Source organism: Melopsittacus undulatus, chromosome 9 (assembly GCF_012275295.1).
Source record: "Melopsittacus undulatus isolate bMelUnd1 chromosome 9, bMelUnd1.mat.Z, whole genome shotgun sequence".
Classification (NCBI taxonomy): Eukaryota; Metazoa; Chordata; class Aves; order Psittaciformes; family Psittaculidae; genus Melopsittacus; species Melopsittacus undulatus.
The window spans coordinates 10,195,601-10,214,202 of NC_047535.1; the positions used below are offsets into that span (position 1 = coordinate 10,195,601).

The following is an 18,602-nucleotide window of genomic DNA, read 5'->3' on the forward strand; positions in this document are numbered from 1 at the left end:
AATGCAAGTAGCTCTACTTTTATGAACTGAGAGCTGGTTAGAGAAAAGAGTTTGGCAGGATTTTTAGGACATCACATAGAATGGCATCATAAAAATCTGTCAGGTGTACATTATCACTAGACAAAAATGCTCTAAGAGCTCTATACCAAAAAAAAAATCCAGTCATAAATTTTAAGCTAACATCTGTGATGTTTTAGAAATTAAGACTTCAGTTTGAACTGCTGTATTACCTGAAGTTGATCTCGACGAAGTCTCATAGGGCCAAACTTCACATCTGTTACTGGTGCCTAGAAGAAATAACATGGGATCATATTAATAGATATACACCTAGGCAAAAAGAAAGATTACCTCTGTTAGAGAAGGCATTTCCAATTTATCACTGTCCAACAGGTATATTGCTATCATTATGAAGCAGCTTCTTCATGAGGGTCTTAGTCTGCTTTTGTAAATTTATATGCTAAGCTGCATTAAAAGAGTTAGAAATCAACAAGTTACTCTTCAAAGCATTTTTATTGTTACTTTAAGCATAAAGTAATGAATTAGTCATGAAAGTTTGGTAGACAGATTGTTATTTTTCTGTATCCTCTGTATCACTGCAGCTGTTCTGCAAAACGTGGAAGTGTTTAAAAACTGCTTTTTTTAAAGTCCAAAATAGCATTGTACCTCCAGAAGAAAGGCAAAAACTCTGCTCTTAGGATGTCACAGGTAACAGGTGTTACAAAACCACACTAATTTCATTTCTCCAAGAACATTTTGCTGCATTCCCTCCTGTCCACTCCCTCCATGGAAGGTTTCAGAACTGAGATATTTGTACCTGATGTTGCATGTAGTCAGCATGCAACACTGCTTTGAAAAACCCTGCAAAAATGTTGACATACGTCATGCTTTCTGCACACCAGCGATTCCCACACTCGGCTCTGTTCAAGTAACACAGGCAAAGTTTAGCACGAACAGAGCTTCCTTCTCATGTGTCACTTCAAGGAATGGAGGTCAATGACCAGAAGTACTGTTGATCGTAACTGTTTCTCTTTGATATGATTAATCATTAATCAAGCTTGAACATGAACGACTCTTCAGCTGGTATGGGAAGGACTTTCTGAAGTAGTCAAACACATAAATACAGAGGGAGACTCTAATAGGATTGCACAGGTTAGATTCTTTGGGAATTCCCACGAGTATTTGCACTTCCACATGCTTAAATATTTTTCACTTCTTGTCTCAGAAATGAAAACTAAAAAGCAGGAATAATAACTCCCAATTCAGAATGGGAAACAGAGTCCAACCAGTGGTCCTTGGAGCTACATAGACTCTTCAAAGGTAACTGCAGCAAAAAAGGAGAACAGAATTATTTTTAGCAACAGAGCAAACTGAAGACATCTCTGGATTAATATGTACAAAGAAAAGATTTTATGAGTACAAAGGTGGCATTTTTACATTGTTGTGTTCCAAAGTAAAGCCACACTTGAAGATCAGAGTTATTGCTCTGCAGCCTAGAATTTTTCCAGTGAGTAATTTTAAAGAATCATCAGCATGTCCCACAGAAAAGCCTTTTAGAATTACACACTCCCCTCTCTATACCCTTACTGCTCCACTGCTCAGCCCTCAGAGTTTCTCATGTGTGATTTTATTTATTTATCAACTTGGAAGTCATCACTGCAACATTAAATAAGAAAGAAACATGAGTCAAGGAAAAATGGCAACATAGTGCCCTCAAAAACAAGCCAGGAATCAGTGTTGCCTGTGTTAATTAAGAGGGCCTCTAAAAGCTGTTATTAAAATGAGTCACCCTGGTCCCTGGTCAGATCAGCTTAGTTTAAATACTCTCCAGTCAATTTTTTTTTCTAATTTTGAGACCAGAAATCTCTCTTCAATTGGAAAAATCAAGCTACTTTATTCTCCCTTGTGGCCCATCAGCCAATTATTCAAAATCTGCACTAGAAAATAGCAAATACTATTGCTGATAATGCACATAGCAGGAGGGAATCCAGGTATTTGCACCAGTGTTACTGGTTTTGCAGCACTGACAGTCCTCACTACTTGTCCTGAGTCAGTAAGAAATGCCTAAAGGACACGGGGGGGTCATGTCTATTGAGTAAGAGTTGCCTTTTTACAGTTACTTCTCTGACCATAACCACATTTCAAATTGAATTTTGAAACATTTGTTTTGTACACTCCAGCTGCCAGCATAAAGCAGCAAGTGTTTTCTGTTTCACCAAAGAGTGAGTTGTGAGGTTCAGATCCAGAGCTGAACTTCACTGGTGTCTTGGGGTATGTAAAACCACTTCATCAAGCCAGCATATCCTTAGACTACCAGTCCCAGCCCAAGGGGAATTTTACAAGTAAGATAAACCCAGTTTTAATAAGATAAAGCCAGTTACTGCTTTTCAGATGATACTTTCTTTAAAAAGGTTGTGAACAAATAGTCATCAAAGTAGTGGAAGGGCTGAGGCTGAAAAACATTTTTCTGCCAGAAACCTGTTGCCATTTCTACACTGAAAATACCTATCTATGCACCATTTAAGCTTAAGCAACAAGCACTGCCCAAATGAGATAAACTGTCTTGTTACATATTAACTTGCTGTCCTGAGCAAAAAAAGAAACCTCTTCTGGTCTGCATCTCAGCTGGAAAATTTTGGTGAACTTCAGTTAATTCTTAATCCTGTTGAAATCTGTTCAAATAACTTGATTAATCATTTCATTTTTTTTGTGTGCTGCTGGTAGCACTGAGAAGTAACATGCTGATTAAGTACTGTGTCAAAAATCATGGCTTCAGCAAGGATTAGCAGAAACTCTCAACTAGGGGTGAACTAAACGAGCTTTTAAAATACCTCTAATGCTGCAAACCTGTAACAAAACAAAACCCGGACAAGGCTCACATGTACAATAACTGCACAGACACATCTTTATTCACTCACACCTTTTGGTACTACTTCCTTGAAGTTCCTTTTCTACTTAAAAAACAAAACCCCAAGTACATTTGTGGATTGACAGACTGCACTTATGCATGTGACAGCCTTCCAGGCAGGCACAAACCTGTAAGAAAGTGTATGAGAGGACAGAGGCAGAAATAGTTGAAGGTTCCTGGAAGGGATTGCGATAGAGCTGGGTCCCTTGCCAAAGAGCCGCTGATGTGAACTTCACAAGTACAATGTATGTGACTGCAACAAGCCCCAAGTTTGGGACATTTTGAGCTCCTTGGCTATGAATGCAAGTCTTTTGAAAATCCTTCCTTGGCCAAACAGCCTCAGAAGCCAGCCCCATAACCTGGAGTCAGGGACCGAAGCAAACAGAGGGTAGGAAGGGGTACTGCTGCAGGTTTCTGACAGTGTAGCCTGCTCCCACTGCAGCCCCACACTTAAACCAGTGCAGGCTGGTACCAGTGCTCATGGTCTCAAAGACACCGAACTGCCAGAAGAGTATACATCAGTAACTAACTATAAGGCTTTTGGAAAGGCAAACCTTTGTGGCTCATCTGCATGAGTGCAACCACAGTAGCTGCAGTTCAGCTCCTCAAGCTCTGGGAAGCGAGAGATGCCCATAATAGCAGTATGCAGGTCAGCAACTACTAGTTAGCTTTAATTGCAGACAGCAGCTCTGTTACTGCAGCAGTAAGGGCTTACACCCTCTGCTTAGAGACATAGCAGATAATCAACTCCAGGCTGCTTTAAATGCTTACACACACAGCAAATGCAGCCATTTTACATTCTCTAACTGCTGGTAGCACTTATTTTCCCAAAATTTGCCTTTCTTATTTGAACACTGTGTTTTCCATCCTATTGAACCAGGCCTGGCCCTGGTACAAAGTGAGATCAGTCCCAAGGCAGTGCCATTAGCCACACACGATAGCTGTCAATGGGTAGTTTTCTACTGACTGCTGCGTGCAGTTTAACACTCACTAGAACACTTACATCTGCATGTTGTAGCAGCCAAGTTGCAAGCATTGAAATTGCTGATAGAAATACTTCATGTTTTCAATAACCAGAGAAAAGTGAACATTTGGTAAACAAAAACAACTGCAATTAGCTTTAAAAAGACAGATCCAAACAACTGTGACTGACCTGATTAAAGTACAACAAACTCAGAGTTGACCTGGTATAACCTGGTAAAGTACTTCTCACTGAGTCATTCTTCACATTTTAGCAGAACAGAATCTACAGGAATGGTCTGTTCATGGTTGCTGGGCTGGGTTTTTGGGGTTTTTTTCCCTTCCTACAGCTAGAAAATCTTTAAATGAACTTGCTCCATGACTAAATGTAGACAGGAATAAAGGGTGGAAATAAAGCCAGCTTGATCCACACGCTCTCTATGGTGAGAATCTGCCTAATTGGCATGTGGAATACATCAAAGCAGCCCACAGGTCTCCCATTTGCTAGAGGTCTCATATCTTGGCTTTCTCCAAAATGCCTCTCTTACCAATTGGAGAGAAGAGCTAACCTTCTAAAAGGGCAGAGTCAGCCCCCAAAAAATCCTTTGGCTATTAACCCCCATGCAATACTCTTGCTGTGGAGGGCACACACATTCCTTCTAGAGGCTGATTTTCTTAAGGCACTTCTTTTATGAAGCTCTTGTGGGATGTTTTAAAGCAGAGCCCTACACAGCCCAAGGCGACCCTCATTAGAGCTAGGACTGCGGGCTGCTGAAGCAATACCCACTCACAAGAAGGGCTGGCTGGAAGCTGCTGGCATCCTGGGGAGCAGAAATGCTCACCTGAAATCCTCCTCCAGAATCCACAACTGCCCCATCCCTTCCTTTCTGCCTCAGATAGGGCTGTGAAGGTAACAGGAATGACTTTCTATCTGGACAGACACTGGCCTCCTGCTAATGTCCCTCCCTAAAGGGCAGTTGGTAGCATTTCTGCTCCTGCTGCTCTCCTCACCTTTTCCAGGTTAGAGTTTGCAGGAGATGTGGCAGTTTATTTTTCCTGTAACCAGCTTGAACAAAGAAGTGACATAAACTTTAGCTGAATGGACTGCAGATGGTATGTGCTGCTTTACAGCTAGCATCTATGTTTAGAAAGCAGATAATGAGAAGACAATTTCTGTTAGTAATTTAGCACTAAGTAACTGTGTCTTCAAATAAAGAATTCAAGCTCAAGGCTCTGACTCATGACACAGATAACTACAATGATTAGACATAAGAGTTCATCATCGGTCCTAGTGGACTACAGCCAGCAAAACTCATTATTTTACTCAGATCCATATTTTAAGACATCAGAAAAAAGCGTTTTATCTAACTTTAACAAATATAATTAAGTTTTCTACATATACGAGGTACTTTATATAAATCGACATGAGTTATCACAGCATGACTTGACAGTCTTGATCATCAAGATATGCTAGGATCTATAGGACTGTTAATTTAAACTGAATTTTGATAATTCTAAGGGAAAAAAGGATTAATTTTACAAATGAAAAGATATCTTTTCTAACCCTGCTGTTTCAAGCATAGATTTATAACCCCAGAGAGTGAAAGCCCAAATGAACTCACAGATTTATACCATACCTTTAACTTCAACTGATTCAAGATCTATTAGCAGCAGAAATTAGAATTCTACATAATAATATCCTATCTCAGAAACCGTAGCCAAATTCTCTTGGATGCTGAAAGCTAGGAAATTACTCACTCAGTATAAAGTGGCATGACAAGGTCCAGGATCTCATCCACCCAGGTCATACCAGCATGGTGCGTCTATCTCAGCAGAGAGGGGCTTTGTGGCTCTTGCAGAAAGTCTCCATGCTCACGATCAGCTATCAGGTTTTCACTATTCACATTTTTCTTTGTATATAACAATCTTTATCACTTTCTGAAATACATGAACACTATATTTATAGTGTTCATCCAATCCATGATCATTTATCTATTTCTTCCTCAGTGATAATTGATCTTAAGTATAGAATTTAAAGCTTAGCTTCCCATTTTCCATGCACTTTCTGATTGACATTTAACATCACTGTTTGCATCTTCCTTGCAGATCTTGACAGAACTGTTTTGTTACAAACTTAACATTAGTAAAACTTACATGAAATGCCAGCTGAGCCTGTTCAGAGCATAAAATGATTTTTATAGTCCAGGGGCTGAAATCCAGCCTGGTTAGCAACAGTGAAAATTCAGGGTAATTCCACCAAATACGAGGAGAATATGCTGTATTTACTTCAGTGTAAATGAAGCGGGAGTCTGGCCTCATGCAGGTACTTCTTTTATTGTTTGGAAGCCACAACAGTTTGAGTAAACAGTAGAAGGGAACAGAGCGTCCAAGGTTTCTGCCTTTACTCAACAGATTCAAGGATAAAGGTAAGTACAGCTTTCGAAGACCCTAAGCTGTATGCACTCGGTTTATTCTTCACTGAAATACAAAGACAAGGGCTCTGAAAGGCAATTAAAATTTAACAAAACTGCTGTTGAACCTGGACGATACCTGTTAATTCCAATCCTTAATATTTTTTCCTATTTCTGTTTCATAAAAGATGTAGACAAATGTCACAGACTCAGTAACTTATATAATGTAGCATCCTGGCTCAGTGCAATTTGCTTTGATAAAATCTGACATTTACATTAATCTGAATCAGGTTCCCACCAATGCATCTCTGTCAACAAAACAATACGGACTTAGATCTATATTACAAGGTCTGAAAATCATAGAATCATAGAATAGTTAGGAAAGGACCTTAAGATCATCCAGTTCCAGCCCCCTGCCATGGGCAGGGACACCTCACACTAAACCATGTCACCTGGCCTTGAACACCCCCAGGGATGGCACATTCACTACCTCCCTGAGCAACCCATTCCAGTGCCTCATCACCCTAACAGGAAAGAACTTCCTCCTTACATCCAATCTCAGCTTCCCCTGTTTAATTTTTAATCTGTTACCCTTTGTCCTATCACTACAGTCCCTAATGAATAGTCCCTCCCCAGCATCCCTGTAGGCCCCCTTCAGATACTGGAAGGCTGCTATGAGGTCTCCACGCAGCCTTCTCTTCTCCAGGCTGAACAGCCCCAACTTTCTCAGCCTGTCTTCATATGGGAGGTGCTCTGGTTCCCTGATCATTCTCGTGGCCCTCCTCTGGACTTGTTCCAACAGTTCCACGTCCTTTTTATGTTGAGAACACCAGAACTGCACACAGTGCTTCAAGTGAGGTCTCACAAGAGCAGAGTAGAGGGGCAGGATCACCTCCTTTGACCTGTTGGTCACACTACCAGCTGAGGTTCTGTTTCAGCATCTTTTTCCCTTTATCTATGTTTTGTTTAAAGTTGATTCCTGGAATTATCTGCAATACTGTCATGTAATGATACAACAGTGTAAGCAATGGGGTAACACACCATCTGTTTTCTTAATCCATTTCTTAAGTTTTAGTACCAGTTGTGAACCACTTTTATATGAATGAGCTCCTGAGAGCCAAACTCTGGCCTCTGATTCACATCATTTGGACAACATGCAGGTTTTGTGAGAAGAAGAGCTTTATTGAGCATAACAAGTTGACAGAGCTGGCAGAGTCAGGCTGCTGGCCATGTCAGCCACAAGACTCAGTTTCTTATTCCTGACTTTCTCACAACACCTTTACTGCTCCTAAAACACAGCTCCTCTTCCACTGCTTGGCCTGGGGGAAAGTTCTGGGTTAACTGCATCTTGAGGAAGCTACCCAGGAGGTACCTATACCCGGCTGGGACCAGGACTGCTTCCCTGCTGTGCCAGGACACAGCACTCAACACTGGCTACCCTGGTTTTACCAGGCCTCTCCTGGGAACAAAGATGACTGGTCATTTTTGGCTAATTGCTTGGCTTGCCACACATGCCAACCACTATAATACATGTTTGTCTGTTTGTATTCTGGGCAGAATTCCCCACTGCATTTCTTCAGTGTTATTCCACTGCAATAAGTAAAGCCAAATTAGAACAAAACTGGAGTAATACTGTTGTGAAATCAGGCTTGCTGCCTTCTAGCACACTTTAGACACCACTGACAACTCCCATTTTGTACCATTTATAAATTCTTCTCTCACTCTTTACAGGAAACTTTAGTTATCAAGCTGCAAGCTTGGCACTAGCAAAAGTGAATAATTCCATTTTGTTGGGAGTAATTAATGATGTGGTACCAAAGTGACTTTTATTATTATTTGTAATGCAGTCAGGCCTGGGTGGCCTCTGGCCCAGACGAGTGGCCCACTGTGGAAAAGTTGTACAGTGACAGGACAAAAGGCAGTCAGCTATCCCTGCCATTGCTAAAGGTCAGAACTTTTACACAGACCATGCAAACAATTTGGGGGAATTTAGCTGTTGATAAGGTACTTCAGTGATAAAACAAATGTCATTATCCCTTAGCGTGCCCACAGCACTATTAAACACAGAACTCAAAACTTGTAGAGGGAGGAAACGGTTGCAGTTTCCATTTTTACATTCAGAGGAACTGAGGGACGGGGGAAGAGTGACAGTCCCAGCACAACTCGTGCCGAGCCCTGGTATCTCTTGGCACAGCGTCAGTTACTCCTGCTTCCTGGCCAACCAACAGCAGCAGGCACTGGTAATACTGGGAGTACTGATAACACCTGATATCTGGAAAACACCCACCAATTTCTGGAATTCAAAACAATAGTTTTAATTCTAATAAATTCTAATAATACAAGCACAATTTACATTACGACTTGGTATCCACAGAGTTATTTGCAGGCTTCCATGGTAAGCAGATACCACTCCAGCAAAGTGACTATGCAAATCTCACACTATGTACTTCTGCAAGAGACCTCAATGAGCAAAACACCAAAAAAAGACACAATAAACCACAGACAAATCAGAAAAAAAAGCCATCTAATCATTAATCCACAGTTTTCTGTCCAAAGAGAACAAAACTGAATGGAAACCAGTCCTCACATTAAAAGCTATTCAAATCTAGCAAGTTCTATTTGCTGCAGCATCTACACAGGGTTTAAAACTCCATCTATTTGCCTGCTTAGACGAGAAAAAAAAATGTGAATCATATGCTCCACAACAACCCTGGAGATGTGAATCTTCCTTAATGCCAGTCTGTGCCTTGTGGTCATCATTTTGCCAAATGACCAACCAGCAGTGGACTTTCTGAACTTTCAAGACCAACCAGCACTGAACTTGAAATGCTCTAGGCCTTCAACATCTGACAATTTGAGATGGTTCACTGTGCTCTTCATTGAAGTCTTCACTTTGTGACAGTTTTTCAGTAACTTGTACATTCAGGCACATACACAGATCTTCATCTGGAGGCTGTGAGCTTTCCTTGGGTCAGATCCCTGGGCTGCAAACTAAACTGTAGACAAATATTTCTGTGCGGTGAGGGCATGCCATACAGCATTTGTAGTTATATCCTGTGCTAAGAGAAAAACAGCAGCTTAAATGATCTGGCTTGTACTTTAGAGTAATTTTAAACCCCTGTAATAATGGTTTTCTATGCACAGATTGCAAAAATAGATGCTTTTACCAATGGAAAAAAAAAAGTAGTACGAACATTTTCAGCTGTTCAAAGTCAAATGTAGTTTTTAAGCATTTATCTCTTTGGAGATTCCAACTTAAGGGTAACAAGAACAGAATGTGCAACATGCAGAAATTGAATCACTTTCAGATGAAAAAGAAGTAATCTTTAAGGTACTAGCATCTAATTCCATGGGGTTTTTTGTTTATGACTAAATCAAGGGTCAGCTAGAATACCCTGCACTTCAGAGCTAATGTCCTCTGAAGTCAAGTAGCCTTGGTGTTCTGTGGTTACTTGCAAGTAAGAGTTATGATTGCCCTTGTGAGATGTTACCTTGCAGGCAGCTGAACAGCACGTATGTGTGGGCATTATACCTCTCTGAGCTTCAGCAGAGGTATACTCCAGCATCTTTGAGACCTCTCTGGTTTGCCTCTTGCAATCAGGACCAGCCACCCCCACTCTTACAAAATGCTTTAAAGGCAGCCACATAAAAACTGTGCATCCAGCAGTTCCCAGAAGGCTGACAGACCTACTTTCTCCCCTTTTCCCTCCACCTGACACAAGTCTGGTTACTCCACAGGCTAGGAGACCTATAACCAAGCTCTGGGTACCAGTTAACTCCTCATATATCAGCACCAATATAAAAGTTTTGGTGTGCTATGCTCTCATCTGCTGGCATCTCAACACAGATGTGCATGCTAGCCAAGATGACAGAGAAGAAATCAGTCTTTAAGTCTTGCAAATCATCAGCCAACACACATTCAAAACCAGAGCATTAAATATGTTGGGGTTTGCATCACTCCAAGCAAATAAATCCAGCTTTCACTTTACCAACAGTTTTGTCTAACTGCAAAGGAAGTTCTCACTCCCCTCTTGCTGCCCCAGGTGTATTAATTTTACAGGCAAGCTGGAGCAGACTTTCCATCCCCCACTTGAGTAGAAGCTTTAGTACAAATACTACATTCTTCTGGCCCAAAGGGAAATGCTTGCTGCCTGCACTTTAACAGTTGAGCTGCACAGCACTCTGGGAGACTTAAATATGGCACAGTAGTTCTATTGTTTAATATTATTAAAACTGCTTGCTCTCTTGTGATTCTGCAAGACCCAGAGTGTAGCAATAAGCACTAATCTGTTTCATATCTACCAGCTAGTTCTCTACTTTCTAGTGGATAACACTTGCTAGTTTTATTTTAGAGATGACTACAGACATATCAGGACACAATAGATCTTAATCATTACCAGTTTTAGTTTTTCTTTACACACATGAGTTTCAGTAATAGCTTTCTTTGAAGCAACTGGATTTGAGCAGTCTGACTAAAAGGAAGTTCCAGTCTATCAGGAAAATTTCCAATTACTTTATGTCAAACAAACTTTTCATGGTCCTATCTACCAATACTGTAATTGCTACAAACAGACCAAGCAAAGCACAAAAAGTACAGCACAAAAATAGCATAAACCAACCAGTGGATCTGCTAGGCTTCCTAGAAGACCTATATTTTGTCCTAAGCCTCCATTTGTTAAGGAACAAACTTGCTTTTTTCTGTTGTTATGAATAACCCATTATTTGCACTGGCACAGTTCAGACTTTACTGACCATAATAATTTTCATTCTCTCCTGCCATCCATTATCACAAAAGCAACATTTCCCAAGCGGTGTCAAATGACCTGCAGCAAACTGCTGTCAGATCACAGCTGGGCAGGCAGCAAGCTGAGATTTCCCCTCCTGACCAACTCAGAGCTGCACAGGAGCTGCTGTCATTGCTACTTTGTCTTACACATCTCCAGTCTTCAAATATGTGGGCATCCTGGATGGGCCAGCTGATTTTAGTCCCCTGAGACTGGATACTGACAGTGTGGAGCTGCCTCCTTCTTCTTTCCCATTCTTCCAACCGTCTGCCACACACAACAGCTTTACATAGCTTACTCAGGTGTCTGTGAACCTGCTGGACACCGCTGGCATGTGGTGTTCTGTATGGTCCAAAAGGTTTTCTTGCTCTGCCCACCTTAGATAACAACAAATTCACTTGTGCTCTGTCCAGTATCCTGCTTGGTAACTGCTCTAAAAGACAGCAAAGATGCAGTCTCCAAGATGTGATTTCACAGGTAGAATAAATGCCAAGTCAGTGGGACAGAGGCCAATACAGTGAAAGAGAAACGTTCCATACTGGTAATAAACATTTCAGTATTTTTATTTATTTAATGCAGGTTTCCCAGAATGACTGCAACCATCTATTGTCATTTGAGAAAACCAAAAGAGAGGTTCTTGGCATGCAAGCCTTTTCTAAATAGAAAACTTTGCCTCCAATAAATAAAGACTCGAGATTGCAATATTCAAGAGGTCTTTCCAAAAACTACAAGAAGTTTACAGTAGTGCATCCTTTTTTCATCCTAAAGTTTAGCATTAATTTTGCTTGTTCATACCAATGACCAATCCAACAGGTTAACTCCAGACTTCATAAGGCAATCATAAGGAGGAAAACAGAAAAATGGATTCCAGGTCTGGGGATTCCTTCTTTCTTTTGACTACTCTGAACTTCACTGGCCAAAGGGATGACTGACTGGTTTCCTCCAATACAGATACCTCTTCATTTCTGACGACCTACAGGGTAGTTTGAAACCTGACACTGGTTTTCTGCTCAGTCTGGTTCAGTAACACACAGTGCTTCTGCCAGCCCACAGGCTCATTAAGTATTACATGCTGGATAGATGGGATCACTCTTTTTCCTTAAGTACAGTAGAACCTTTTTACAGTTATGCCAATCCCCTTAAACTCTGCATGTCTTTAATGAAGTGGGGATTTCATTATTATCAGAATTGCAATTAAGTAGAATTTGATGCAGCAAAGCAACTTTGCATTCTGATTCTCTTGTAAACAGAATTTCACTCTACCTGGATTTGTGGTAATCACACTCCGTTTTATGTAACTTAGAAAAAAAATCCATTTGAAAAAAAATACTATTATATATAGTATATACAAAGCAATCTCTGCACATTCTGCCTACAAGTAGCAATTCCTTTACAAAAGAACTGCTGAATATACCAAAGAAGACACTGCTGCTATAAAATGAATTATTAGCATGATTTTCTCTCTAGAAATACACAAGCAACCTATATGTTGCCACCTCCTAGTGAAGCTTCACAGGACTAAAGTTCTGGCAATCAAGGTCTCAGCAGAGCAGACTCCCATGAGGCAGCTCTTTAATAAACAACCCATCAGCAAAGAAGCCCATAAAGCACTCTGCCACTGTAGTCATTAAGTGGGAAACAAATCCTTCTGGATATCCAATATCCACTTAAGATGAAATCCCGCCCACTGTAAAGTTAATTGACATGAGTACTGTCTAGATACACGCTCTCCAGGTACACTGTATTTGTCCAATAAGGTACAAGGACCATAATTATGCAGATAGTAATCTATAGATGTCAAATAGCTTCATATAAATTATTGAGATTTCCAGGAAAGAGAAACATTATCGGAGATACTTGCATCAGATACTTTTTACCAGTTGTATGATAGCAGTGAAACTTTCACAGTCTTGCTTCAGTTACAAAGTTCGAAGGAAACTTTTGCAACACGCAAGGATAAGAGCATGGATTTAAGCAGAAAAGATAGGAAAACTTGGAATAAATCTGTAATTTAAACAGGTGCATTCACCTGTAAACTGCGTAGTCAGATAAATGCTGTATAAAACCATGAACATCTAGGAGCAGTCAGCTAGCAGTGGTTAAAAGGTGCACTTGGTTGAGCAGATGTGAATGTTGCATGTGTCATTTGACAGTGATTTTAAAACAGTGCTTGTCTTCCCCATAATGTGGGTAGGATGTCAGGAAATCTTTTTCAGAAGCTTTATCATAGCCTCCTCAAGTTAGAAGTCCTCAGACCCTACAGTGGGCCCTTCCACAGGGATGTATGAACACAAGATCTTTGTGTGGTCTTTGAAATACACAGGTTCTCTGCTCCCAACAGCAAGGATTTAAAATGTGTGCAAAGGTACAAGTAGTGCAGCGGAAGTTTCTCATATATTAGGACCACCTTCTACCCAGTTTTATTGACACCTAAATCTGTTCCACTCATCTGAAAAGGTCTGATGTTGTAACTGAGAGCTGCATACTTGTCCTGTGACAGGAACTGTGCTGGAGCTGTTCACACACGAGGATCCTGGCCACTCTGTCACATGCCACAGAGCTCATGGTGCATCACCTAGTTGGGCAGGATTTATCCCCGTTTCACTTGGATAACAATGATGAATTACAAAATGCAGCTACATGAAAGATAGAGGCTCCACTTAGTCATTATATAACAAACTGGTGTCAACCTGTGCAAAGAAAACTGGCATCCACCCAAAACCAATCTCTCTTGAGACAGAAATTCTGGCATCTGACAAGATGAAGCTCATTTATTCTGTTTTGTAACTACCTGAAATATGTTTCCACCCTGAACATTTTTGCATTCTCATTCTGCTAGTTTTTCTAAGAAGGATGCAATTGGCTTAGGCTTTCTGCAGCGAGCGCGAAAGCTTTACACCAAAGAACAAACAAGAGAAAATAGCCATTAAAGTCCTGTCTGGCAACACCAGTAATAAGTTCACAGTCACCATTTCCTTCTTCCTCCCCTGCACCAAGTGTTTCTTCCCAGACAGTAATCCAGACTGCTGATAGCACTGGCAGGGAGCTTTTACCAGAAATTTTAGCAGGAAACGTTAATTTGCAAGCCTCGGTGTCTTCCCCAGGGGAAGACGCACGTATCTGCACAACCAAACCACGGGGCCCCAGAGCTCCTCAGACCTGTCTGCAACACACAAAAAAGAAATCCCTCTGTATCTCTAGCAAAGCTGAGTAAAAACCAAACTGTGCTCATTTATTTTCTTTTGCCTTTTCCCCCCAAGCCATGAAATACTACAAGAACATCCAAAGCAAACAGAAAAATTCTATTAATGAAATATCCAAGCTAGTGCAGTTTCATGGCGTAATTCCGAGCTCAGCTGGATTTCTAGGACACAGAACCTTGCTGGAAATTTGTAAGACTAGAATAAAACAAAACCATTGCTATGTGTAAAAGTCCTACCCCATTTGCATAAACCAGTTTAGTGGTAAAGATAGCCAGTGTGAAACAGTAAATATAACACATACATTGCAAATAAATTCAATATCAGGGATAAACAGTTTTCTAGTATAAAGTCTAATGTCTCATGTAGCAGACAAAAATAAAACAGACTCACTTTATTAACAGCTCCAATAAAGCTGCAGTAAAACTACAGGTCACTTGGAGAATTGAAAAGTATAAACAAACCTATACATTCATTAAAGTTTGATGTAGATTGAATCTTTGAATCAGACAGATCATCCAATTTCTTTTTCTTCCTCTATGAACTTTGAACATACAGATGTAATTACTTACTTACAGATGTAAGAGAGAACAGTGTCCTCGGTTAGGAAAGCTTTTATCAATCATGGGAAGTTTCATTTGACTTGTTTTATGTGTTTGCATGTTCCTTTGAGCCAGGACAAATGTTCTTACCACATTCATATTTATGTGGTTAGCAGATTTTTCTGCATCTCTTTTGTCTTTATCCTCTATAGACAAAACAAATGGTGTGCTGCTAAATGTTGAACTTTGCAACTTTAGTACTATGTTGCAACAGGAATATATTTTGACTAATTCTATGAGCCACTGACATGTACAGTCTAAGCATCTATCATGGAACACCAAAGTTCTACTTTTTTATTCACTGCTTAATTTGAACCAATATGTCGAACTCTGGATGACACTGAATATACTATGAGATGTAAAATTTTATCCAGTTGTACTTTGTAATCTAATTTTTCTAAGAACATTCAAATGCATTCCAACAAAATAAACCTTTCGTGAAACAGCAGGAAAATATTAGAGGTGGCATCAAACCACTACTCTATTAAACATAAATTACTCACAGTATGTTCCCCACAAAACAGAGTAACAAAATTTGCAGACCACGATACGAGGTTGTACACAGAAATACTTTCCAGATGAAGCAAGCAAGATTTGCAGTGGTTTTGTGACACAATTGACAATTTCCTACTACTGGAAGAGCAATTCCCTAGTGCATTTGCTGCCTCCTTGCACACCTCCTGTTCTGAGTTCAGGGAGCAGTGACAGCTAAAAAGAGCACTCATACAAACAGAAGGTCCATCTTGGCTCGCTGTGTCCTTCCATTTCTGTGCAGCTGGCTCTGAGTGCTGAACAGCTGATCACCTGTGAATCATTTTGTCAGACAAATCTAACACATTGCATACCAAGCGTGTGTGACATTTCAGCCCCATGCCCCCTTTTTATTCATAAATAACACAACCCGGACACTGCCACCCATATACTCTTTGGGGGATAAAGTGAAGTATGGCTTGTTTGAACCAGAAACTAGTAGTACTTAAAGCATTTTAAGATTGTTCTGTTTGTTTTACAAAGAGAAACATGCCTATTTGGGAATAATATTTTGCTGATACTGTCAACATGGAACTATGGGTGCCTCAATTCCTATTCCACATATTACATTTCTACTTCAGACTGCATTTTAAGACAGAATTTAACAGTGTTAATGACAATTTAGTAACTTAACTGATGATTTTGCTTTGCAATTCTCTTTCATATTTTTAGCCCATTCTATGATTTTTAAATCTGCATGGCATATAGAGTTACCAGAACCACCATCTGACTGGCTTGCTATATTTTCTACAGTAAGAAGAATCTTTTGGCTCTGCTAGTCAATAAAAAACACTTCTTCTCCCAAGTTCAACTTGGAGAATTTAGTTACAGCCTTTACAAGGAGCACTATGCAAATCAGTGTTTCCCACGCAAGCAGCTTTTCACAGTCTGCAGCAAGAAACACCTTCTGGTAAGTACAGACCTATTTTTTACAGTACATGATAACATATTTCCTTCTTGAAATGTTCCATTATTTCCAGTATTTCTGTCATACAAGATTATTTTTATTTTCTTTTTAATCTAGTGATTACTGTTCCATCACTGCAGTGGCTAGCAGTCGTTTTCTCAATTCAACTCTCCTAGTCTCATCTGGAACTCTTCCAGTTTCATCTGGTTGGAAAAACTGCAGCCCTTTGACTGCAAGCCACTGTCAACGGTGAGAGCATTCATTTCACTCTCTGTTCTGTCATCTAAAACAAGACTGAACAACTGGAACCTCAAGCTGGTTGTATCAGCACTCCAGGAGTCAGAGGCAAACATCTGGAATTTATTTGTTAGAAATAAACTGAATTACATATTTTCAGGAGTTTTAGCTTGCACCTGTACTTACAAATCTCCATGAGGACAAGTTATGAATAAATTTAATCAGGATCAGGAGGCAGAAAGCTGATTCTAAGCCCTTCAGTTCAACCCCTGTCAGTAGCCCCAGGAAGAAGGTCCATACTAAGATGCCCTGGAGGCACAATTTGGTCAGAGTTCTCATCTTCCTCTGGAGGTTAAGAAATACACCATATCAGGCCTGTTGGAGCCCACCAGGCTTTCAGTGCAAACCTCCAGACAGCATGCTCTCTTCATCCCCTCTCCCCGATGATGGTGTGATTTATTCAGCCTCACAGTCCACACAGGCTACTGGGAGTTTTGTCCACCTTTGCCACTCGGGAAATGTAGCCCTGAAAGTTATTTCTGCTGTCTATAACACCATGAATGGTTCAAACTTCAGCAGAAGCTGTGAAGGGGAATGGAAAAAAGGATAACAGGAATTTATGAGGGCAGTACTGCAGAGTAGTGATGTGGAGGGCAGAGTTCAAAAGAATCAAACATCACCACTATCTGATAGGAGGGCACAAAGGTGCAGGATGAACCTCTGAAAATAAGTAGAGGAGGTAACAGGGAATACACAGAGAAGACAGGCAGTGGAAAAACAAAGAGATAGAAGCCCCTGCCAATTGTTTGGATGAAGTGTTACCTTTGCCTAGGCACTGAACTCATTGTCTGAAGCCATCTCCTTTCCTGCTTCTTTCCTGAGCCTCCCTTTACGCAGACAAGTACTTGTTCCAAATCGGAAGGTGACTGATGTGAGTCCTGTGCTATGGGCAGGTCTACACTACAGTCAGCTTCACTATTCTTACTTCTGCAGAGTACAAGGTTTTCACTGACTTTTAGTCTGTAAATTGACCACATCTTATCCAGCTTGGCAGCCTGTCTCAGGGAATAGTCATATTTAGGGATTGGTATGACCATAATGAGACAATCCCATTGAAAATGCAACCAAACACCTGGTGATGCAAAGCAAATTCACACAGGTATGCATGGCCAGAATGAACTGCATACAGTTCATAACATACTGTCTACGGGCCACATTAGGGATGCAGGATGCTGGAACAACAGGAGCTCTGTACTAGGCGGGAACCAGTTATATTCCCTCCTGATCATAAAAGAGGATACTGAAAAAAGCAGCTTTTTTTCATTTCTGCACAGACCCAGGCATGAAGAAGTCAGAAAAGACAAAGAGAACTCAGCATTTTGATGAGGTGACAGACCACATGCTCCACACTCAGTACTTCACACACTCAGACTATTTTCAGTTACTGAAAACATTACTGGGACAGTGTAGTGAAACTGAATTTAGCAGAGAAAGGCACTAGGCAAAATGTTCTGGCTTAAACCTTAAAAAATAAGATGAACCGCCCCAACAGTGAGTCAGTTCCTTATACACCTCTCCAGCATACCTTGTTGGTCTGTCACCAGATGTTCCCTGACTTTTTCACTGCTCTGCTGGGCAAAAGCAACTGTTCTGCACTGCATTTTTTTTTCTCTTTGGTTGCAGTTGTTTGGTTTGGGTTTTTGTTTGACTGGGTTTTGCTTGTTTGTTTGTTGCTTTAATAAAGGACCTTTGAAGACTTCTTACAAGAATTGCTTTCATGAATCAATCAACTGTTCTTTGCCAAACACACAAGCTCTTTGGAGAAAGGAAAAATAGGGTTTGGAGAGAGAGTAACTCTGGGGAGAGACATCTGGAGTATGCCATGACAGACCTACAGAACAGGTAGAGCTCAACAGCTGTAAGACCTAGTCATAAAACCTCATCAGTTCAAACTGTATTTGTACTGTACAGTAATGGCAAGAGAGCAATAAGAAATGATGTTGTACTTTTTAGGGCACTAGTGAGACGTTTTTCTTGATGGTGGGAATCATCCAGGTCTATTACT

At 40.5% G+C, this 18,602-nt stretch overlaps 1 protein-coding gene across 2 annotated transcripts in view; it reads right to left on the reverse strand.

Moving 5' to 3' along the window:
• The window catches only part of LOC101874123 (high affinity cAMP-specific and IBMX-insensitive 3',5'-cyclic phosphodiesterase 8A), a 116,281-nt gene that overhangs the window by 33,330 nt on the left and 64,349 nt on the right, over positions 1-18,602 (reverse strand). For both annotated transcript variants that reach the window (XM_031048685.2, XM_031048684.2), the window contains exon 2: positions 231-287. In XM_031048685.2, coding sequence (XP_030904545.2) covers positions 231-287 — 57 coding nt within the window. The remainder of the gene's footprint in view (positions 1-230; positions 288-18,602) is intronic.